Source organism: Plecotus auritus, assembly GCF_963455305.1.
Source record: "Plecotus auritus genome assembly, chromosome: 2".
In the NCBI taxonomy this organism is placed as follows: domain Eukaryota; kingdom Metazoa; phylum Chordata; class Mammalia; order Chiroptera; family Vespertilionidae; genus Plecotus; species Plecotus auritus.
The window spans coordinates 96459762-96482551 of NC_137771.1; the positions used below are offsets into that span (position 1 = coordinate 96459762).

Consider the following 22790-nt stretch of genomic DNA (forward strand, 5'->3'; position numbering starts at 1 on the left):
CTGGATAAAGCCCGGTAGTGGCGATGTGTGCGGGGCAGGGGAACATCTCTGGATGGATGGAGTTAAAGGACCGGCAACCTGGCCTCAGCGCTAGTTGGGCTTTTGAGATTTTCTAGAACTTCGCGAAGCACTTGGGGGGCCTCGCGCTGGCTCCCCCACCCCATCCCAGAGCGAGCGATGACACTTCTGGAACCAACTTCCAATTCTTAAACTATCGCTTGAAATCATCTTTTGTTGGGAGCAGCCCGAGGAACTGGAGGCTGTGGTCCCCGCTGCCGTCTTCTTTCAATGGGGACGGCTTCCCCAGTTAGACTCCCAAGTCCCCCGGACTCACAAACGGCTGCGGGACGTCTTCCCCACCACCAGTTTGTCGCACGTCTTAGCAGGGGGTCCGCCTCCCCTTTTAGAGGGCGACTCCTTGGCTGCGACCCAGGTCTAGGAGACGCCCCTTCCCTGCTGGGGCCTGCCCTCTCGTCTGTCTTTCCGGCCGCGTCCCGGTCTGTCTGCAGCCAGCGTCCCGGCCTGTGGCACGACTGGAATGCACCGGCGGACGCGGGGCGGGAGGACGCGGGGCGGGATCGCCGGCTCCCTGGGTGGCGGTGCGGAGACCGGCTAGAGGCAAACAGTCCCAACGCCCCGCGACTCGGATCCCGGGTTCGGAGTGTGCCCCGCAGCCTCCCTCCGCGCTCGGCCCAGCCCCGCCCGCTCCACCCCTTACCCCACCTCCCCGGCCCGCAGCGACCCCAAGGATCCAGAAGAGGAAAGTGGAAAAAGTCTCCAGAACCCGAGCGTAGGCCTGCCACGCCCTCCCTTCCAGCTTCCAGTCGTCACCAGGGAGCGGGGGAAGGAAGCCGGGAGGGCGGTCAGGTCTGGGAGGGGGCGAGGGGGCGGGGCCGAGCGCTGGTGTCGCCCCAATTCGGCGCGCAGGGGTACACGCGGCCCCAGCAGCGCGGGCTCGGGGTGGGCGGCGCCGGGCGTGGGCGGCGGGCCAGGCCACCCCTCCGCGCGCGTCCTCTCCCCGGAGGCGGAGGAAAGCGGACCGGCCGCGGCCCCGACGTCGCCGCCCGCCGTGGGAAGTGCCTTAAAAGCCGCTGCTCGGCCCCCTCCCGGTTCTCGCCAGGCTGTCTCGGGAGTGTGCGCGGAGGCCGGGGACCGGCCGCAGACCGACTTCCGACGGACCCCGATCCCGGGTAGCCCCCAGACCGGCCGACCTCGGCTTCGGAAAGACCTGGACAGACCCCGGTCGGGTCCAGGCACACCCGGCTGGCCCGGACGCGCCCCCTGCCGGCGGGCAGCGGGCCGAGGGCGCCGGCGGCGGGGGCATGCGTGGCCCGCGGTATGGCCTCGGCGGTGTTTGAGGGCACCTCGCTCGTGAACATGTTCGTGCGCGGCTGCTGGGTGAACGGTATCCGCAGGCTCATCGTCAGCCGGCGCGGGGACGAGGAGGAGTTCTTTGAAATCCGCACGGAGTGGTCGGACCGCAGCGTGCTCTACCTGCACCGCAGCTTCGCCGACCTGGGCCGCCTGTGGAAGCGCCTCCGGGACGCGTTCCCCGAGGACCGGCCGGAGCTGGCACGCGCGCCGCTGCGCCAAGGTGCGGGGGCACGGGCTGCGGGCGGGGCCGGCGCCGCGGGTGGGGTTCAAGGGGGAGTGCGGTTGTGAGGTCGTTTTAAAGTGCATGAAGGGGAGAGGGGAAGTTACTTAAACTGGGATTGCGGCTTTCCCTTCCGTCCCGGCACCGACTAGGGACACTTCGACCCTCCGCCCCCAGGTGAAGGGCGCCCAGAGTGCCCGTGGTAAGAGGACAGGGAGTCGTTCATGGAACCCCGAAGCCTTCCCGGCCTGGATACCAGAATAGGTGCCCTGACCGTCACCTCGGGCCAGTCACTGACCAGGACCAGTGCGGCGGCCGGTGTAGGGGTGGCCCCCAGGCCTCTCAGTCTCGGCGCCTGCCCCGGACGAGTGGTCGCCTCCGTCCCCACTTTCGGGAAGGCCAGCTGCGACCCCGCCCCGCCCAGGGGGCGGCAGTAGGGTGCAAGGGAGACCTATGGGAAGAGCTGACAGTGTCCAGTTAGGGGTTGCGCCCCTCAGACTCCTCCCCCGGGAGTGGCCGCGCCTCTTGACTTCGCTGACAGAGGAGCTGGAGTGCGTGTTGCCACGCAGCCTTCTGTCACCGCTGGGGAGGGGCAGCCCCAGGGGCAGCTGCAGAGGAAAGCTCGGGCCCCCACCCCAGGGGTGGGTCCACATTTGCTTTTGATTAACTGTGGCGGCCTCCTCCCTCGCCTTGTGACCGGTCCTGGCTCCTGTGACTGGAGTTTTCAGAGATCTGCTGTGGCTTCGCATTTCCTACTGCCTGGCTGTCGCCCGCCCGTCCCACTGGTTGCCCTTTGGAGGCCAGGCGGGGAGGAGGTGGGAAGAAGGAGGAAGGGCCAGAGAAGCTAAAATTGAAATGGGAAGGATTGCAGAGGGGGAGAAGGGGTGGGGAAAGTCTGCAGGGCTCTGAGCAGCCTCACTTCCCTTATATCCCAGGACCACCCCCCCCCCCAACCACCTGCAGTTAGGTGACACCCAGAAGCCTTCCTTTCTGCAGTCCTCTAAGCAGAGACTGGGGGCACTTTGGGGGCAGTTATTGAAGCTGTGAGTGGCCAGGACAAGTCTCCTTAGCTGCTGTCCACCTGAGGTCTTAAGATAACCTCTCCTTAGCCCCTGGCGATCCCCACTCCCACCCCAGAGTGTGAATTATATGGCTCATTAGCTCAGTTCCCATGACACATCCTCTGGCAGACACGTCATTTTGGAAAGACTCCCCAAGCGGGTGAGTCTGGAGGCCCTGAGCTAGACAGCTTGCCTTGCAGGCTTCTCTTTGCTCCCCAGATTCCCACATTTATAGCCATTCTGGAGACAGTTTAGGATTATTTTAAGCATGGCAACAGTTTTCCTTGGGCTTGCTATTTGGGTGTGTGTTATTGTATTTTTTAAATTCAAATGAATGCCCAAATCAGGAAAGCTTAGTTGAGTTTTCTCCTTTCTAGAACAAAGTGGACCATGAACGAATTGGGGCTCCTTAAGGCCTTCAGAGCGCCTGCCTTCCCCTCTGCCCTCCAGGTCTCACTAGGTCAGGTGGCCCAGCTCAGCCGTGACCTGGGCACCCTATTTGGTTCCTCCTCTGTAACATAGTACCTGTTGCTCACTTTTGTATATGTGAGGATTAAAATGCAGAGTGGAGTGTCTAGCAGCAGTAAGCCCTGCATTAATGCTAGTTCCCCTCAGCAACCACTGCTTCTGGTGAGATTTGTAGATGATGGTGGGGAGGAGAGCGTGGCATCGGCTGCCCTGGGACGTGATAATGAAAAGTCTTACCTGGAGCAAAAGGGAGGTGAGTGTGAGGCCTTGCCCCGCCCTGCTCATGCCCCTGGCTCTGTGCCTTCTGTGTGCATTTGAGTTGTGCTGGGTCAGTTTAGGTTCCTGAGGTGTAGACACACAGAGAGTACCTCTGAAGAGTGAGCCACTTACAAGTGAAGAAAGGTTTAGGATAATGGGGAGAAAAGTAGACTTGAAAAGGATGTGATAGACCGTGGCTGGTGTGCTTAGTGGTTAGAGTGTCAGCCCATGCACCAAAGGATCATGGGTTTGATTCCCAGTCAAGGGCATGTACCTGGGTTGCAGCTTCAATTTCCAACCCGGTCAGGGCATGTGCAGGAGGCATCCAATAGATGTGTCTCTCTCACATCAATGTTTCTCTCTCCTCCTTCTACTTTCTAAAAATCAATGGAAAAAATAACCTTGGATGAGGATTAACGAAAAAGAAAAGAAAGGACATGATAGGTACTTTCAATTATCTGAAGGGGGGGCGAGAATTCAAATGAGGTATTCGCCATGGTGGTGGTCGTGGTGGTAGGGGCAGTGGGGGTGGTGAGGATGAGGACCAGTGGCTGGGTAAAAGGACCTTATAACAGCCCATGGTGGAACTGTTGGAACCTTTGGCTGGATGCCTGGCTCAGCAACCTGTGGGACAGAGGAGCGATGACCTTAATTCTCCATCTAGTCTTTGATTCTCTGAAGGGAGGCAAGCTGGTCCCTCCCCAAGCACCACCTGAGTTTTGTACAATCCTAAGGGAAGTCCTTTTCCTTTTCAGAACTGTTTAAGTCCAGGGAAATAATTTTCTTAGTAAAATACATTCCAGTAATGTAAAAGAAAAGTCCACCTCATTTCTATGTGCCAGGTATCATCCTAGGTGCTAGGGACATGGTAGTGAACAAAAAAGACCGCCCCACCCAAAAAAAAAAAAATCCCTGCCCTCATGATTCTTATATTCTGGTTGGGAGAAACCTAGTAATAAACAAGATAAATGAAAAATATGTTAGTGATAAATGTTCAGAAGATAAAAAATAAGTAAGCAAGGAAAGGAGCTATTGCTTATGGGGGCAGGGAAGGTAGGGTGGTCCGAAGGGTCTGAAAGGAAGTGACCTTTGAGTAGAAACCTGAAGGAAGGGAGGGAGCCAGGCCACATCACTACCTGTGGAAGAAAGAGGAGCAAGTGCAAAGGTCCTGAGGCCTGCACGTGCCTGGTGCCTTTGAGTGGTGAGAGGCCATTGTGGCTGGAGTGGAGAGGGTAGTCGGAGATGATTGGGGGGTAGGGAGTGGGCAGGTCACACTCAGATTTGGGTTCTTACTCAGAGATGGAGAGCTTTGAGCAAGTGACTTAATCTAACACACACTCCGGCTGCTGTGCTGGGAATGACTCGGGAAGGAAGGGAGGCTGGCTCGAGCTGCTGGGACATTGTGGCAGGTATAGCAGAGCAGATGTGAGACATGGCCAAGCACTGATATGTCTGGAAGGGAAGAGCACAGCATTGACTGAGAGACCAAATGTGGGTGTGAAGGAGCTCCAGGCTCGTAGCCAAGCTTTCAGCCTGAGAAACGGAATTGCCACTCACTGAGATGGGAAGCCTGCAGGAGCCGGGGTAGGGCTCCAGCTTTGAGTGTATTTCAGCATTTTCTCCAGATAAGGCCCCTCATTGGGAGCCTGTGGGGTGCACACGTCTGTTCACCTTTATCACTGAAGATTTTAACCTACCTGCAACCTCATGGACTGTCTGTGCTTAGATTTGAGGTCTGAGGGATGGGAGTTAAGGTATCTAGGGTATACACCTGCCAGCTTCACACACCCTGGTAGCTCGAGGAAAATGTGTCCTCTGCTCCCGGGCCTGAGTCTATCCTGTGGGCAGAGAGGGAAGAAGCTCAGTGCTGCCCCAGACCAGCTGGGAGAATGCCACCTGCTGGATGGGACGGACTGCAGAGTCTCCGAGTTTACATTCTAAGAGGCTGAGGAAAGTTCGAGTCACCTGGGCCCTGGGCTGCAGAGCGGGGCCACAAAGGCCTTCTTTGCCCGGCCAGATGTGTGCTCAGTGAGCCTGCTCCTTGCCTGTGACTCAGCTCCCATCCCCATGCATAGCCCCACCGCAGGGTGTCCTGCCCCTCCTAACGGGCAGTTTTCACTTCTGGGGGTTCAGGGTATCCTTTCAGATTCACAGGCCAATTTTGAGTTTCTTCCATGGGGTAGTGCGCCTGTGCTGGGTGCTTTCCCAGGACCGGCAGCCTGGCCACATGCTCTGCCACCCGTTCTGGCTGGAACTGTCCCCCTCCATGTCGCCTGCTCTTCCTCTTTCCCCCTTCCGCTTTACCTAGCTTTCCCAAGTCCACACCCTGCCACTGCCCAGACTTCCTATGGTTTCCTTGTGCTGGTGCTCCTGGTATCCGGTCCGGTCTCTGCAAGTGGCCATGTGGCTGAGTTCGGTTCATGGTCCTGTGATCTCATCCCAAGAGAGCTCACTGCTGTGGGCACAGGTGACCCCAGCTAACTCTCAGTTAGAGAAGGAGCTGACATGGTGCTTTCCACCAAATTTCAGAGGAGAAACTCAGTTCTGCTTCTCAGATCAGAACCCACTGTGGCATCCTGGCTGCCCTCAGGATGGCCCCCGGGACATGGATCCCCTTCCCTTCTTAAAACAAGTCTAGGCCTCACCTTTCTCTGCTGTCTCTTTTAATCAACCCTTTTCTGAAAGATGAAAGATACTCCTGCATTGTGGACAGTGGCAATCTGGGCAGATTCAGAGTACGAGGCAAAGCTAATAACGGTGGGCAATGGGTCAGCTTGCCTCTTCTGGCTGAAGCCCAGCTTGGAGTTGCATTATGCTCATGGGATTCAGGAGACAGAGAAGCTGGTGGTGAGTTATGACCCCGATGTGCATTTGACCCCGTGGCACAGTCCTCCGGGCAGGTGTCCTATGGGAGCTCTGGGCTCTGGGCAGTAAATGGGACAGTATGTTGTTATCGGTGGTTGGCATTGCCCGCCCACTGACATATAGTTTTTATTGGTATTTTTGTTCACTTTTACTTTCTTGGGTGACAGTCGGCATCCACTGGTCACTGCTGGTTGTCACCACTAAAAAGATGGTCTCCTTGTTCCGAAGCCTAGAAGCCCCAGAGCCCCGTGGTCAGAAACCTCTCCTTGGTGGGAAGGCCAGGGAGCCTGAGGGTTAGGGTCTGCTCTCTGTTCTATCTGGGCCTGCTGTGGCCTCCCTGCGATGACATGATGGCAGCCCAGGTGTCCCCTTGGAGCTCACTCTCATGCTGAGATGTCACTCTCCAAGCACACACTTTTGGTCCATCTTCCTCTGACCCACCCCCCTAGACTGAGTCACAACTGTGGACACAACCACATAGCTCCTTTGATAACTTAGCCTGCAAGTTTTACTTAATTTTTGTTTTAAGAACAAAACACTTTAACCGTCCTTTGCTGATAGGTAACTTGTAACCAGTGGGGAAACACACTGGGCGTCACTTGGGCAGAGAGGAGAGCAGGAATGGATGTGTAATTACAACTCTTACACAGCATCTTTAGTTCCACCGGACAGCTGTCCTGCCTCCCCGGTGAGAAAACGGAGGCCCTGACAGGCTGGAGCACAGGTCCAGTGGGCGGGCTCAGGGGAAGTGGGGGAAAGCACTGGCTTTGGAACCAGACAGGGAAGGACTCAGATTCTGGCTCTGTCTTGCCGGTGACTTCAGGCAAGTGGCTTAGTTCCTAGAGGCCCGGGTACGTGATGGCAGTAGCGATGTTTGCACGGCAGGGCTGTCGCGAGCGTAAAGCGGCAATTTCCACGCTAGGCACCTGAGAATGGTTGGCTTTGGACTCAGGACCACGTGACCCTGGAGCTTTGGCTCTTTTCTTTGCACCTTTTTTTATAAACACCTTTCCCAAAGGTGGATGGTAGTTCCGCATTGTGGACAGTCATGATAAGGAAAGAGAGCCAGAGGGTGGCCCCCTGCTCCTGAGAGCGCCCTGTCCAGGTGTGGCCCCCCTCCTCCCGTCCCTGCCCGGCTACAGAGAGGGCCCACAAAGGGTTCCCTCCATCATCTCAGTGGGCCCCATGGACCAGGCCTGTGGTTCTACTGGGCAGAGACTAGAATTGGGTGCCTGGTGTGGGTCAGGCCCAGGGACTGTGCTCCAGGGGGCAGTCTTATGAGGGGCAGATGACTGTGGATATCTGGGGCTGGTGTGTGTATTACCATAAGAAATAGAGTTACCAGGTGGGCAGAGTTCTCTAGGCCAGAGCCTGCAAGGGGGGCCACAACTGCCCTCTGCTCCCAGGGCGAACCCATTCATGTGGTGTGTGAGACCCTGCTGTCTCAGCCTTCCCTACCCTTGCCCCAGCCACACTCCAAATCCCACACCCTGATCTCCTTCTCCCTTCCTTGCCCCTTCCTCAGGCCTTCTAGTCTGAGAGGGTGGGTCCCTTGCTATGAGTCTTCCTAGCCTCCATGTGACGCCCCACTCCCTCTGGCCAGTGTGCATCTCACGTCCATCCTCCTGGCAGCATGAAGCCCTGGGGAGACAGAGGTCCTGCTAGCATGTTGGCCAGGGCACCTCCACACCTGGGGGGCTGCCTGGCTGGAGCAGGAGGGCAGGCAGCACTGGGGGATGAGCAGATGAGAGGTGCTTCCTGTTAGCGCTGAGAGTGGGGTGGTGTTCCCTCAATACCGTTGATGTTTTAAGGCAGACTGGCTAAGTGAATGGCTTCTGAAACACGTTTGGGAAAGGAATTGTGCTTTCAGTGGGAGAGCAATGAAGAGGCCTAGAGAAGGAGGGGTTAAGGGAAGGACACAGAAAAGGTTAGTACTTTTAAGTGAAACACTTACTTTCTCATATGACAAAACCACATTCACTCAAGGGAGCATCTGCCAGTTGTAGGAAGACACAGAGGAGGGAAGAGCGTCTCCTCTCAGCCCTTCTTGGGTCCTCAGAAAGTGTAACTTTCTTCTGCCTCCTCCTCTACACCACTGAGCAAGGGAAGCCGGCAGGGAGGGTGAGCCAGTGGGCACCCCCGATGTGCAGCAGGTGTCAGCGAGGGGCAGACAGTCCCCTGTAAATGCTGCATGACACCTCGCAGAAGGGAGCACAAGACACTAAGATGGCATAGAGGGGGGCGCTACGGGTCCCGGGAGAAAGGCCCTCATTGGGATGTGTATGTGTGCAAATATAGCCACATGGCTACGTCTCCAGCTCGTTTCTTAGCCTCCATTTCTTGAATCTTGACTACCTATTTAGAAAACAGGTACTGCACTTAGGAAGTAAGCCTATAAGGTTTTCCAAAAAATTTAAAATGTTTTGTTTCCAAAATGTGTATTATGCTCAGCCTTTAAAGAACATGTATCTCCTAAGCATGCATGAAGACCCTGCGTTCCTGGTGTCATCCACACGGTCTGCTCTTTGTACGGGGTGTTGATGGACACGTTTGTGCACTGGAGAAGGAACTCTGGAAATGTAATTTATTATGTGACTTGGTTGAAAGGTCACGTTACAGAAAATCTTCATAGGGCTCTATTGTGGAGTCTCCTCTGAGACTTGTGCCCTTTGGGTAATGGACACTCCTTCATGTGCTTCAGAAAGACGGTCTTCCTTCTGAACTGACCGAGAAGGCTCCTATCTTTATTTCCAGAATTTTAGCAGCAGAAGGTCCAGGTTAGGTTCGGGTCTCCCGACTCTGTCCGTGGAGGAAGCCTGGGACCGTCTGAGGTGTTCTGCACAAAGCCTCCACTTCCTTAAAAAATGGGCTTTGGACCCAGGCTTCTGAGATTAGGAAACTGGGTTGTTTGTGTTTGCAGTCACTGATGGGTCATTGTGCTGATGTCAGCATGTTCAGTCTGGGTGTCGAGAATAAATCAGGTGTTTGCATGAAGAAGCTGATCGTGAAACCGATAGAAACAATCTGTGTTCTCAGTTTCCAAGGCTAAACTAGTTCACAAGCAAAAGGCACCCTGGCTGCTGTAGGCTGACTTTAACCCCCAAATGTATGTAAAATTGGCACACTGAAATTGATATATAATTGTGCTATCAGTCTTTTGGTTTCAATTTTTTAATTGGTTGGGGCTAAATCTGGATAAAATTTTCACATCACAAATTGTGTAAAGTGACATCTTAACAGTTGAGGTTATATTAGTGTTTATGTTTTTATCAGAAATTAGAAAAACTCCCGGGTGCTGTGAAGAGTACTGAGTCAGCTTCCTGATAGAAGTATCTGAATATGGCTGGGAGTGGATTATCCCTTCCTGTCCTCACTGGACTGAATTCCATGGCTTCCAGAGTACTGTCACCCCCTGCTGGCCAGTCCTGGAACCACAGTCTCATAACCAAGATGTATGGGGAGACCACAGGTGGAGGAGCAGGTACAGTGCAGAGTGGTGAATTCTGCAGACATCAGGAGCAAATTCTCTGGGAGCCCAGGTCTCCCAGCCTCTGATGTGGGGAAGGCTGCATATGCCCCCTCTTGAGGGCTGGATGAGATTTTCTATTACACAAACCTGGAGGTGGGGGAAGGTCAGCAGAAAGTTGTCCCAGCAACAGGGTGCGCTGCATGAGGGTGAGCAGGTCAGCAGGCAGCACTGCACGAGGGTGGGGGGCTGTGTTTGGATGGCATGGACCTGCTCCTCGGGGTTGGTGTGAGGGTTGGGGACTCACAGGGCACAGGGCCACTAAGGTGGACTGGGTCAGGTCGAGGAGGGTCTGTGCACTGGGGTAAGACGCTGAGACTGTCTCCAGAGGCCTGACCACGTGCTTCTCGCTTTCCTCTGGAAAATGGGTCACCATGAAGACAGGGTTCCAGGTAAATACAGTTAAGGTTGAATTTCAGATAAATAATAAGCAATTTTTTAGTAGAAGTCTATCCATACTATTGCATTATTCATTGTTTATCTGCAGTTCAAATTTAAATAGGCATCCTGTGTTTTGTTTGCTACCTCTGGTTACCTTAAAAGATCATTATAGAGCAGAATGTATTTATCTGATGAAGTCTTATCCTTGGAGATTATTAACCCAACCATAGGTTGAACATTAATTAAAGCAAAGATGTAACCAAAATTATGTTGTTAAAGCAAAGATACAAGAGTTGTAAACCTCTGTACTGACTTAAGATTAAGTTATGCTTTTAACTTGTAAAGCGGGTGTAAAATGCTGTTTGCCCTCACTCTGCAGGAGGTTAGTCTTCCTACAGATGCGCCCACAGAGCATGTACTGTGTCCGAGACCCGGCTGATTACGCGAGTAGTCCAGCTGTAATAGAAGCTGAAGTACAGGAACAGTTTTGCTCATCTTGGAGTAATGAAGCACCTTGTGGGCATGATTGACATACTTGTCTCTTTTAAAAAACTTTCAGAGAATTTTGCCTTGGTCCCTTTCCCTCCCGAGACTTCCATGAAGCAAGCAGAAGATGAAAGCACTTTGGTGCAAGTGTGTGCATGTGTGTGTTTGAAATTTTATTCCCAGGAATTCAGGGTCTGGAGAACAAGCATCCTGAGAGTCTGTTTCTTTGGTATTTTCTCCCTTCTTGTCCCTGCTTCCCTCAGCATGCTGGGTGATGTGCTAGGGCCGACAACCTGGGGAAGAGCGGAGATGGTGGCCCAGTCCTTGTCGCTGGGGATGGCTGGGGCGCTGTGCCGGATGTGCCGGGTTGTGTGGGTAGGGGCCTGGGGTTTCCCAGTGGTCCAGCCATGACCCATCGGCCTGCCTCTGGGACTCCTGCTCCCTGGACAGCTGCCATCTGGCTGCCTGGGCCTGTGAGGCTGGGCAGGCGGGGCTGGACCAAGAAGGGACGCCTACACCCAAGGGGCTTGTGCTTCAGGAAGTTGAGAGGGTGATTCCTGGTTTTGATTTGAGCTGTCGCTGTGGACCATCCCCCTGCTGTAGCTAGGCTTTCAGAATTGCCCTCACCCATGTGTGGGGTGCTCCTGGTTTTCCAGGGACCCTATATTGTAGGCCTCTTCCTTTTAATCATGTAATATAAGAAATTAATTTTATCACTTATGCAGACTTAGTCAACGATTTGCCTAAAAACAACAAGCACTCTTTCTCCTGTAAAACAAAATGAAACCAGAACTTCTAAAGAACTTAGACTCATTACTGATAACAGTTCTGGGATTTCAGCCATATGTTTTGGTGAGAGCTCACAGGGCAGTCATCCTAGGTCACAGGACGTGCGGAAAGAGGCATATTTCCTTGGGAATCGAATATTCCCCATCTCCAGGAAGCCGATGTACAGAAACTGTAATGGGCGGGTTTGTGTTCCTCACTGTTCATGGGGACACAGAAACGTACCCCGATCTCCAGGCTGTAACCTATAGCATTTACAAAGCAATAGCCTGCACTTCCTAATAGCGGCTCGGGATTTCTGGTAACTAACAAGTCAGACGCTGATTCCTGGAAAGTGCTGTGAGTCATGCCACGTTGGTTTTCTCTGAGTAGAAATCTGATTTTTTCCTTCCAGCACCAGCATTTAAATGACGTATCTAACCATGGGCTCCATTCAGATGGGCCCTGTGGTCAGGTCAGCAGCACAGAGCGAGTCCGCCTGCTGCTGCGTTGTGGGAGTGGGTGTTGCCAGGGCACCTCCCCTGGTGCAGCCACCATAGGCAGCGGTGAGTGGGCCCCGCCGAGCTCAGGTGGAGCCCAGGGTGTTTATGGAGCCATCCCTGCTGCCCCTCAGAGGCCACTTGGAGGATCTGTCTGTGGCTTATGCCTGCCTACCCCCCCTCACTCACTGTCCCTGGCTGCCAGACCTCTCGCTTTAGACAGTACTGTCACCCCATACACACCCAGATCATTCACCGAGTCTTTGAAACTTCACGAGGTGTAGAACAGGGCTTCAGAGTAGGGCTGTACATAGGTGAACAAGGCTGAGTAGATGCACCCACCTTCATGCAGGGTGACACGGGGGTGGCATCCTCATTGTGGGAGGCCTGTTGTCTGTATTTGATGTGGGAGCACATTTCCTGGTCTGTTTTTCTGACTGTAGGCATGTCTGTCTCCACTGTAGGACTGGTAGCCATAAAGGACGCCCATGATATTGAGACCAGGCTCAACGAGGTGGAGAAGTTGCTGAAGACCATCATAAGCATGCCATGTAAGGTGAGTGGGTCGGGTCCAGCTGGGTGGGACGGTGATACATCCCACCAGCACCCACATAGCTGGCCTGCTGGCTCCCTTGGCCACCTGTCCCTCCCTAGAGTGTCAGGCCATAGGGAGGTCGGTGGGTAGACCCCGGAAAGAAAGACTTTGATGAGCTCCAGTGGCTCCATCTTTTCTCCCTGGGCAAGTGGAAGTGGGGGGCCAAAGAGGTGTTGAGTAGAAAGGGAAGGAGCCCTCTGCTACAGTGATCTTGGCTTTCCTGCTTCCATGCAGAAGGTCTTGCTGAGGGTGTCTGAGGAGAGGCGTGAGGAGCCCGAGGGAGTGTTGGTCTCAGCAGCGGCAGGTGGATACGCAGCTTGCAGGCCTGGGTGCAGTGGTGATGAGGAACTGGCCGCGTCAGGCAGCCACCTTACTCCTGCAGGCTGTTGCCTGCCTCCTCTGTGGGTGGGAGAGTCAGGGCGCTCATAGTTTACTGTGAAGTGAAGGGAGCTGTGGGGAAAGGCTGGCCATGCAGCACTGAGAAAAGCTAGCCAGCTTCTGTCACCCTGTCCTGCCTGTCCCAGGGGCCTTGCGTTTCAGCCACATGTCCATAAATAAACGAGGTCGGCGATTGCAGCCTCTTCCGCATGGTCGGTCCTGTGGACTGTCTGAACAGCTCTGGGTAGCACTAGATGGGGCCACCTTGTAGAGGATTAATTTTAGTAATTAAATGATTTCTCCCAGTATTCTAGGTCAGAAGTCGTGCTCACCTTCTTTGAAAGATCTCCTCTGGATCAGGTGCTAAAAAATGACAGTGTACATAAAATTCAACCCAGCTTTCAAAGTCCAGTGAAAATATCAGGTAAGAGCTACAGGGAAGGCCTGGGGGAAATGCCACTGGGGTTTCTAGGAGCCTTTTCAGTGCGGTGCCTGCATGGCTGCATCCCGCCCTCCCTCCCCCCACACCCCTGGGCTCCAGAAAGACAGCCCAACAGACGGTGAGCATCATGGGTGAGAGGCTGTTACCAGATCCCTATGACCAGTGTTTTCTGACCCAGAGTTCACACTCCCCCTCTGTCCTAAGAGAGTCACTTGGCATATAAATTGGAGCTTAAGAAGCAGTATAATGATGAAAACATTAGTGAGGCATTCTGAAGCAAACTTCTGGAGTCAGTAGTCTAGCCTGCTAAAAAAGATAGTTCACATAATGTGGCATTGAATTGTTCTTAGTCTAGGGCAGCTGTGGCCAAAGGGGAGCACACCTTTTAGGTATTGCTAGCATTGATAAATTCACTAAAACTTTCACAAAAGAGGCAAGGTCAGCAGCAGTAAGTAATCGTGCACTGAGCAGAGCGCTGGCCAGCTCACCTGTGGGGTCAGGTGAACGGAAGGGGGCCCTGGACGTCACCCTTTGTGGTGGCTTTCTAAGATCTGGTTGCCCCTGTCGTTAGAACACAGTTGCTTTCTGCAGTGCTGTCTATGAAGGCTGCTGAGGGAAAGAGCTCCGCCCCGGGGTCTCAGGCAGGCACCGGGCTTCCCCAGGCAACAGGCAGTCCACTTGTTTTGGCCTAAGAAGTAGCATTTGAGTGGAGTCTTGCAGGGTTTCCACGTGGGAAGGGAGGGAAGGCAGTGGGCTGTAGGCTAACCGTGAGGGCCTGCAGAGAATCCTGGTCTGTAGGAAGGAGAGGAGGGGTTCTGGAGGAGGAAGGAAAGAAGAGGAGGAGTGGAGGAGCAGGCCTCTGGAGGAAGTAGATGAGCGGGAGAAGAGCCCAGAGCCGGCTCCTAAGAAGAATTTGGTGGTCGTGGTGAAGGGGAGACAGAGGAAGCCAACCTGGAGGATGTCATTGGTGGAAAAGTGTCCTTATTGAGTTCTGTGCCACAGCGGGGATGAGAGTCCTCATTGTGTGTTGGTGAGGTGGGCAGGGTGGGCGAGGTCTGGGAACCGGGATGAAGAAGGTACTTCAGGTATGACTGTGTGAGGATGGGTGGGAAGCCTGGGTTATCAGTCTGCTGCTTTTGATGTCTATGCAGCTTCCTGTGTATTCCTGGCAAGAGGAGCAGGGGTCAGAGCCCTCCTCCTTCATGGTGGAGTGAAGGTGGCTGTCATTTATCCTGGTGGGTGTCTGTGGGCTCTGGCTCGGAGGCTCGGAGGGCTCCGGGACCTGATTGCCAGTCTTGCTGGTTTGCATGCTGCCAGCTGGAGCTGGGCAAGCTCTGTCCTCAGTACGTGGTGGAAGGGTCCCAGCACTGGTGTCCCTGCTCTGCTTCAATTCTTTCTATGTTGAGCAAGTGGGAGAGCAAAGAGCAGCACAGTCCTTTCAGGGCCGGTGTAGGCACAAGAGCTGGTGTGCTTCAGGTTGGCCCCACGTGGAGAAGGACAGACTCGGGCTGTGTGGCGTTGCCTCTGAGTACCTCCCAGAGTGCGACCATGTGGAACATCCCAGCTCTCTTAGTGGCCTGTCTTATCAGTGACGGTGACGGGTAAATGCAAGGCCACGTCTGTCCTAAGGAGCTGAGAGGACTGAGAGGAAGGGATGGCGGTAGAGTCCCATGCTGACATTTTAAGTATGTTCTCCGTGTTTTTTTTCAAGAGGACTGAGGACAGAGGCTTTGCCTTGCACTGTATGTGAGCCTCAGTGAGGCCTTGCATGGGTGACCAGGGACACAGTGTCCAGGTCTAGGGAGGCAGGATGCTGACCTCCTCGTGCCAGCCAGGAGCCCAGGTGGTGGAGGTGGTGGGGGGCGCATACTCTGCCCTGGGGACATAGCAGTCACTACCACCCAGTGTTGGCTCTGCACAAAACACTTTGTAATAAACAGGCTGCCAAAAATGGAGTTTGTAAACATCTACTGCAAGTCGGTCCCCAAAATCCTGCAGCCAGGGGCCTGTCTAAGGAGAGCACCAATCGAACCCTTCCTGAGCCGAGTCTCTGACATAAGGGGTGTCCTCCTCTTCTTCTGCCCTCATCAATGGAGCCCAAAGTCTGGGAGTTTCCTTTTGAAGCTTCCCAGCATAGACTAGTGTGTAGGTGTGCCAGCGTGGGGGTGTTCCACGGAGGTGGGGTGCACGCTCATTGCTCACTGCTTGAGGAGATAAATAGACGAAAACAATGCACTGTGGTAAATTAGGAGACACTTTCCAGTGAAACTGGGGTTTGAGGTGGCACCGACATCCCTTTGAAGAATGAGTGCACACGTTTGCCAGTGTGCCTTTCAGTCTCCATTCCATGTTCTGGGATGGCTGCATTCAGGGGTCCCCTAGGTCCACAGGTGTCTCTATCAGCCTCCCCCTGTCCCTGGTTGATAGCCTGGATACTGACTGGTCATCCCACAACTCTGGCTTCCTGAGCTCAGTAATTTCTCACAACCCGGCATCCACAATAAAACCCAAGCCCCTGTCATTCTAGGCATGTCAGAGTCTGGTTGGCTCCAGCTTTCTGATTTTGTCACCACAGCACCCTCTGCTGCAGACCCTCTGCCGCTTCCTGGCTGGGCTTCGCTCGTGCTGTGTCTGCCCCTCCACGTCCTGCTAAATTCCATTCATTTGTGAAAATGACCTCGCTTGCTGCGACTCACCCAGCCCCTCCTCCTCCTCTCCCCGGAGATTTCCTAGTGCCTTCCCATGCCACTGACATGGCATTTAGGGAGGAGGTGCCATGGGAACGGGCACTGGCCCCCCTGCTCTTAGAGGCTGCTCTTCACACTGACAGGTGCATCAGGCCTCTGCAGGCACAGCCTCCTCTCTAATGTTCAGACTGTGCTGTGGCCATGGGCTCCACTAGGTGGCGCCAGGCCCTGGTGGTGCGAGAACCAAGCCAGGTCCTGGGCCCACAACAAGGGCAGTGGATTCTCTGGTGATGCTTTGGGTCAGTACAACCTCAAACAGTCCTCATCCCATGTTAATCTAACTACTATCAAACATAAGAAAAATATAATATATGAATTAATGAACTGAAGGACTGATAGCTTATGGAGCACTGGAAACCATGGCTATAGTTAAAAAAAGAAAAAGCATTACCACAGTAGTAATTACTGCAGAAAAGATCCATTGATAGCTGCTAAGATTAGTGGGCAAACATTTCAGGAGAAATAGGATTTGCAGAATCTCGATGTACCTCCCTAAAGGTATTTCTTAACCACCAAGAGAAATACAGTAACCTTTGGGGAAACTGGCAGAACCTCCTTACGCAGGTGATCCAGGCCCACATCCCAGGAGTGAAGCCAGTGACATCACACACCCGGGGCTCCTGCTAGACTAACCACTGTGGTCAGAGGTCACAGAAGTATCAGGGACATCAAGGGACAGTCAGTAAAATAACTCACCAGTCTCTTCAAAAGTGTCACAGTCATCAGAAATGAGAATAGACTGAGGAAGTGTCAGAGGTCATAGGAGACTAGGACACAACAGATTAATGCAACAAGGAGTCCTGCGTTGGTCTGAAACCAAAAAAAGCTGGTGAAACTCAAGGGAGGGAGATGCTCAGTTAACAGACCTGTGCCATGTAATTTCCTGAGGTTGGTAATCCTACCATAGTTACCTAAAAGGTCAACATCAGGAGAAGCTGGTGAGGGATATGTGAGAACTCTGTACTGGTTTCACAACTTTTTTATAATTCTAAAATTAGCTCAAAAATGTTAACAAAAATAAGAAATGGTAAAGCAGGACTCTACTTAATGTGAAAAAATGTAGCTTGAGAATGCACCATTTCATAGAATCAGTCATGTATGTGATTAATTAAGTTGGCCAGTGATTTTTTTTTACTATAGGTATTAAGCTGACTTCTAAGAAATTAAAATGCTATAATTTTTCTGTCACAACACTGCTTTCGTTTCTTTTTATGTGCATGACACAGCAGATATGAAGACATTAGCAACCACGGTAATAACTACCATTTCTCAAGCACCAGGTGCTTATTCAGTCTTTACAAATACCACCTCGTTTAATCTGTACTTGTGCCCTTTGGGGTGGATACTGTTGTTCCCATTTTACAGAAGAAGAAACTGACTGAGCAAGTAGTAACCTGCTCCCCAGGCAAAAGTAGCAGGACTGGAGTTTCCTCAAGGACCCAGGTGGCCTTGTGAACAATTAAACCACATTTCTGTGCACAAAGGCTGACCACAGGCAGCTAAAGAATGGTTTGCTACATGTCTTTTGAGGGGGCTGGTCAAGATTCCAATTTTTAGAGCTCCAAGTTTCACATTTAAGAAAAATTAGGAAGCCCTAGCCGGTTTGGCTCAGTGGATAGAGTGTCAACCTGCGGACAAAGGGTCCCAGGTTCAATTCTGGTCAAGGGCATGTATTTCGGTTGCAGGCTCCTCCCCAGCCTTGGCCCTGGTCGGGACTCATGTAGGAGGCAACCCAATGTGTTTTTCTCACATCAATGTTTCTCTCTGTCTCTCCCTCTCTCTTCCACTCTCCCTAAAAAATCAATGGAAAAATATCCTAGGGTGAGGATTAACAACAACAACAACAAAAAACACACAACAACAAGAAAGATTAGGATATTCCTCTACAAGGTTCAGAAATGTTAGAGGCACTGACATTTGTTTTCACTTGTAAGGTTCCCCCAATCCCCTTGGTTGGGGGTGGGGTGGAGAAAGGTTCTGGGGCCATCTGCTGACTCTGCTGACGTCACTCTGAGGTCTTCTGTGCTTCCTGGGAGAGACAGATTTGAGTCAAGCTTAATGAAAGCAGCTAAAGAAAGTGTTTTTTATTGTTTTCATTAGGGCTCCCATATGTTTGAAATTGAGAGGGGAGGGAATCTTAGTCTTTCTGGTTAAGAGTTAGCCACCTTCAGAGCCACATCTTCTTGTACCTTCTCACACCTCAGAAGTAATTGGCCCTGGAGGTTCCCAGCGCCCATGGCCGTTGGTCTTTGCTCCTTCTCAGGACTTGCAGGCTCTATCGCTGGTTCCCATGCAGGGAAGGTGGCGGCTCTGCGGGGCCCTACCTAACGTCACTGGGAGTGGGACTGGCTGAGCTGGTGCTGAGAAAACCCGTGAAATGTGAGCTGTCACCTCTCCAGAAAGCCATGTGGAAATTTTAGCAACTAATTACTTGGCAAATCTGAACAATGAGTTGTCATTTTAATCCGGTAGGGATGAGGAGGAAATCTTATGCTTTTCTTTCTTCATTTTTCTATAGTTTCCCTAATTCTCTTCATATGGAGAGAAATTTAACGAATTGAGAACCAAATATCTAGAAAGATTAAAAATTAGCATGGGGTTACAATTCCACTTATAAAAAGCAAATCCATGCATGGGAATAAAACAATCTTAAGTTATGGTCAGATGTAAGAAAAAATAAATCTCCCAAAAAACAATGCGCCAGGTGCCCAGTGAGCTGGGTGCCCTCGCTGCCTGTGCCATGCTGGGGGAGGAGGGCCGTTTGGAGCTGCGTGTCTGTGTGTTAGGCCCTGACTGGGAAGATGGTAATTTTTTGGAAAACCATTTGAATTTGAGAATGCACCAGGAACTTTACAGTTGAGGGTACTGAGTCCCCAAATCATAGAGCCCCTGGCTGGGCTGAGCCCCAGCTGTGCGGTAACAGCTACCATGCCCTCAGGCACCGCCATTCCACCACTTCCAGCGCCCAACAGCCCAAGACCTGTGCCCTCGGAAAACTAACACCACACAGCCAACAAGACATATGAAGTCATTTTCTTTGTGGGCCTTTTTACATTATCAAAGTTTGTGCTTGTTGGTAAAAAGTCAATTTACATGGCTGAATGAGAGAAAGTGAAAAGTGAAGTTGCCCATTTGGTTTAAAACGCACACTGATCTCATTCGATCCACGCGGCAGCCCCGGGTTGGGCGGGGGGAGGGTACGCCCAAAGGTGCTGTCCTGCCTGACAGATGGGAGCTTAGAGCCCTGCAGTGTGCCACGGACCAGACAGGGACTCAAACCAGACTGACAGATGTGGGCTCAATGCTCCTTCTGCTCCAGCTTCAAACACATGGAGAGGGAGTGTGTGGGAGAGAGCTCAGACATTCCTGGGGGAGAGAGGCACCTCCCCTTGCACAAGCCAGCAGGTATGGCTCCTGTGAAGGCTGCATCAGCCCCTGAATCATGTGCAGGCCTCCAGGGTTGGCTCCAGCTGCACCTGTGGGTGCAGAGTGTTCCCCTAAAGTGTGGGGGAGACAGGGCAGCAGGTGGAGGGAGGAGTCTGCAGATTGGTGTAAGCCCCAAACTTTAAAACTTCAAAACGTGACCCGTTATATTTACCTGTTGCTTTCATTTTCAGAGATCATGAGGTCCAACGGGTTTTGTTTAGCAAATACAGAAACTATCGTCATTGACCACAGTATACCAAACGGAAAAGAGCAGCACCTGGGTGTGGATCCGACAGAGCATTTGTGAGTACACTGGTCTGAATGTCGTTTTACAGATGGGATCCTGGAGTGGTCGGCTAGTGCGCCTGAGTTCACCCCGTGCGGAGCTCTGTAGGCAGGAACTACCCGTGGCCACAAACACCAAGCCATCCTGCCTGCATTTGGACACTTATTTAGAAAGCTTGCCTTTTCTAGAGGACATAAGACCATGGTTCATAAACCTGTGGGAACACAGTTCCTTCGCCCAGTAGCTGGATAAGTGGCCAAGCTTCAGGGTCTGGTCTGTGCTGGGCCCTGAGGGGGTTCAGGGGCCACAGCCTCCTTGGTCCCAGGCCTGGTCTCCTGGGATGGGGAGAAGCGGTATCTGCACGTCGGCCTCACATCACAGGGCTAGACATTCTCCAGACGCTCGGGTGCCGGGGCTTGGCCCAGGGGGCCTGTGCTGAGGAGGGGAGGATGAATAACTAGCGAAGGTGGGACAGCCAGAAACACCCCTTCTCCGTTCTTCCTCTCTTTTAGCAGAACTTTGGCCATGAGTGCTCTGGGGAACCCGGCATGGGGCCCCCTTGAGGCACAGCCACCTTCTCCTCGGGAATTCTCAGACAGCAGCTTCAGGGGGTCATGGCGTGGCTTCTGTCGACTATCAACACAACAAGGGTTGTGTGAGTGTCCGGAAGTGATGTAGCCTCTCCTGGCTCCTCTGAATCTTTAAAGCGGGACCACTGTTCTCCAGCGTCCACTGTGCAGACCTCAGGTCACACGGGCGGCACACCTGGCTCAGGAGCCCAGAGGCAGCGCTGGGTGTGCAGTCTCCCTGTGGCAGGAGAAGCACACCCATGGGCGAGGGGCTGCTCAGCGTCACAGGCCCCGGCCCATCCACTCCACGGAAAACAAACATGGACTAGGACAGATTCATGCTGAGACACCCAGGCTAAGACTGCAGGACACAGTGTGACCCCAGGATGTGACAGCCCCGGGTCGGGAAGCCCTGTCAGCCCCAAGAATGGGCTCTTTCTTAGTGTCTCAGATGTCTCTCAGGTGGTGGCGCAAGAATCCTTCCCTGTGGTGTCGTGAAATGCTGGCGAGGCCGAGGGGGCCCTCCTGTAAAATGCAGTTGTCCCTTTGCACACCCTGCCCTGCCACACGCGGCATGGTACCTGCTGTGTGTGTACGGAGAGCACATTAGTTCATGACGTAATGCAGGACTGGCATAGTGGAAAGCCCTCCACAGTTTAACATGGATCCTAAGTGCCCTCCTGCAGTGACCTGCTGTACTCTCTCCATCTGAGTGGCGCTGGGGGCAACGAGCCAGCCGCAGCCCTCACCTTTGTCTTCACTGTTTCAGGTTTGAGAACGGCAGTGAGTTCACCTCTGAGCTGGAGGACGGCGATGACCCAGCAGCTTATGACACCAACCTGTCCTATTACCACCTGGTCCCCTTTGAGACGGACATTTTGGACTGAGTCTTCATGGGCCCTCCTCCTCAGCCCTCAGCTGCTGGTTCTGCTGCTGTTCACTGGACCCTATCTATCCCACCAGGGCCCCCCCGTGCCTGCACTGACTGATCACGGCTCAGCAGCCTGTGCCCGAGGCCTGGTGTTCTGTGAGTGGGGTAGGGGGTGTTTCTAGGGTTAGCACCGACCCCACGATCTCCAACAACCAGGAGTCAGGCCTGGGAGTCCACGACGCCTGCTGCTGAGGAAGGGCCTCTCCCACTGCACACCCCGACCTGTTTCTGCATTCCTAGGACTCGCTCCCCCGTGTGGAGGAGCCACAAGTGCCTGCAAGACATCACGATGCAAGGGTACCGCCCAGGGCCTTGCTGGGTTCCTCCTCGCCTGTGACTGCTTCCTGGAAGGAGCCTTCCTCCTGGTGCAGGGCCAGGGCCAGGTGCCCCTCCCTCCTGTCACCCCCAGCACGACAAGCACACAGAACAATCCGTGAGCCCTTGTTGAGTCCCAAGTTCTGGGCGACATGAGCAGGGCATCTTAAGTAACCAGCCTTTTCCTGAAAAGCAGGATGTGTGGCCTCCATTTATTTTCATCTTTTGTCTGGAAACAGGGCTGGCTTTGTGTTGGCCACAGTGGGTGTTTACGGAAGGGGAATTGTGGATGGGGACAGGAATGGGGGACCATTGATCATTTGGGGCTGAGTTAGTGATTCTCCTCAACAGGAAGAGAACCCTGCCTGGCCTGCCAGCATCTCTTCAGGGTCACGGTGCTGTGGCCACCTGGGCCCCCGAGGTTTGTCTCTCCTGGTTACCAGCTCTCCACCATGGAACTGCCATAGTAACGTGAAGGAAGAGAGTGAGAGGAAAGCCACACACTCAGTTTGCCTGTTTCCCTCTGCCCTCCGGGAGGGTCTGGGGTCTGTGTGCTTATCTCCTTTATTTCTTCACAGTGTCTACTAAGGACCAACATTTGCTAATGTAAATAATAATAAATTATTGAAGTCCTAATTATTTTACACAGTCTGTTTTTAAATCTATTTTAATGAAATAAAATATATTACTCTCCTTTTATGGATGTAGTGTTTGTGTATAAAGGTCTGCCTCCTTTTATTCCCTCCAGGGAGGGGTGGAAGCCAAACCCTGCCCTCAGGTGCTTGGGTAATTGTGTAGGGTTGTCCTCTTCTCCATGTTCCTCGTTGGAACAAGTTCTGTGGCCCAGCTGCACACGTGGGATTTCCCTTCTGCCTTCCAGCTGTGCTCAGTTTATGCATCCTTCTTTCAGGGAGGCTGTTAGGTGGCTGATGGGGGTTGACCAGTTGCCTTTCTTCTCTTGAGGGGTAAAATTCACTTCTGTCCAAGGATAGGGTTGGTTGCTTAGCAGTTAAGGTTAGAATCTATCACCAAAGAAGTGAAAACATGTCCACACGAAGACTCAAAAAACCAATTTGCTCATGTATTCGTCCAGTGGATATTTCTGTAATGCCTGTGTCACTGAAGGGACACTACTCACACTGGAAACCTAGGCTGCCTGGTGAACAGGGTGGGTAGATGTGATCCCGTGCTCTGGAA

General features: G+C 53.0%; 1 protein-coding gene across 1 annotated transcript; it reads left to right on the plus strand.

The window, feature by feature from the left end:
• The first annotated feature begins 1020 nt into the window (after window positions 1-1020).
• PXDC1 (PX domain containing 1) lies at window positions 1021-22295 on the plus strand. Its single transcript, XM_080654901.1, has 5 exons — window positions 1021-1594; window positions 12369-12460; window positions 13184-13301; window positions 19684-19795; window positions 21117-22295. The coding sequence occupies exons 1-5, from the start codon at window positions 1339-1341 to the stop codon at window positions 21232-21234; spliced, it is 696 nt and encodes a 231-aa protein (XP_080511027.1). The 5' UTR covers window positions 1021-1338; the 3' UTR covers window positions 21235-22295.
• Window positions 22296-22790: the final 495 nt, after the last annotated feature.

Excerpts from the sequence above, each read along its gene's own strand:
- PXDC1 (XM_080654901.1), top strand. The coding sequence starts at position 1,339 with ATGGCCTCGGCGGTGTTTGAGGGCACCTCGCTCGTGAACATGTTCGTG. Across the intron at positions 12,461-13,183 it reads TCATAAGCATGCCATGTAAG|TATTCTAGGTCAGAAGTCGT; the intron begins GTGAGTGGGTCG and ends GATTTCTCCCAG. Across the intron at positions 13,302-19,683 it reads AAGTCCAGTGAAAATATCAG|AGATCATGAGGTCCAACGGG; the intron begins GTAAGAGCTACA and ends TTTCATTTTCAG.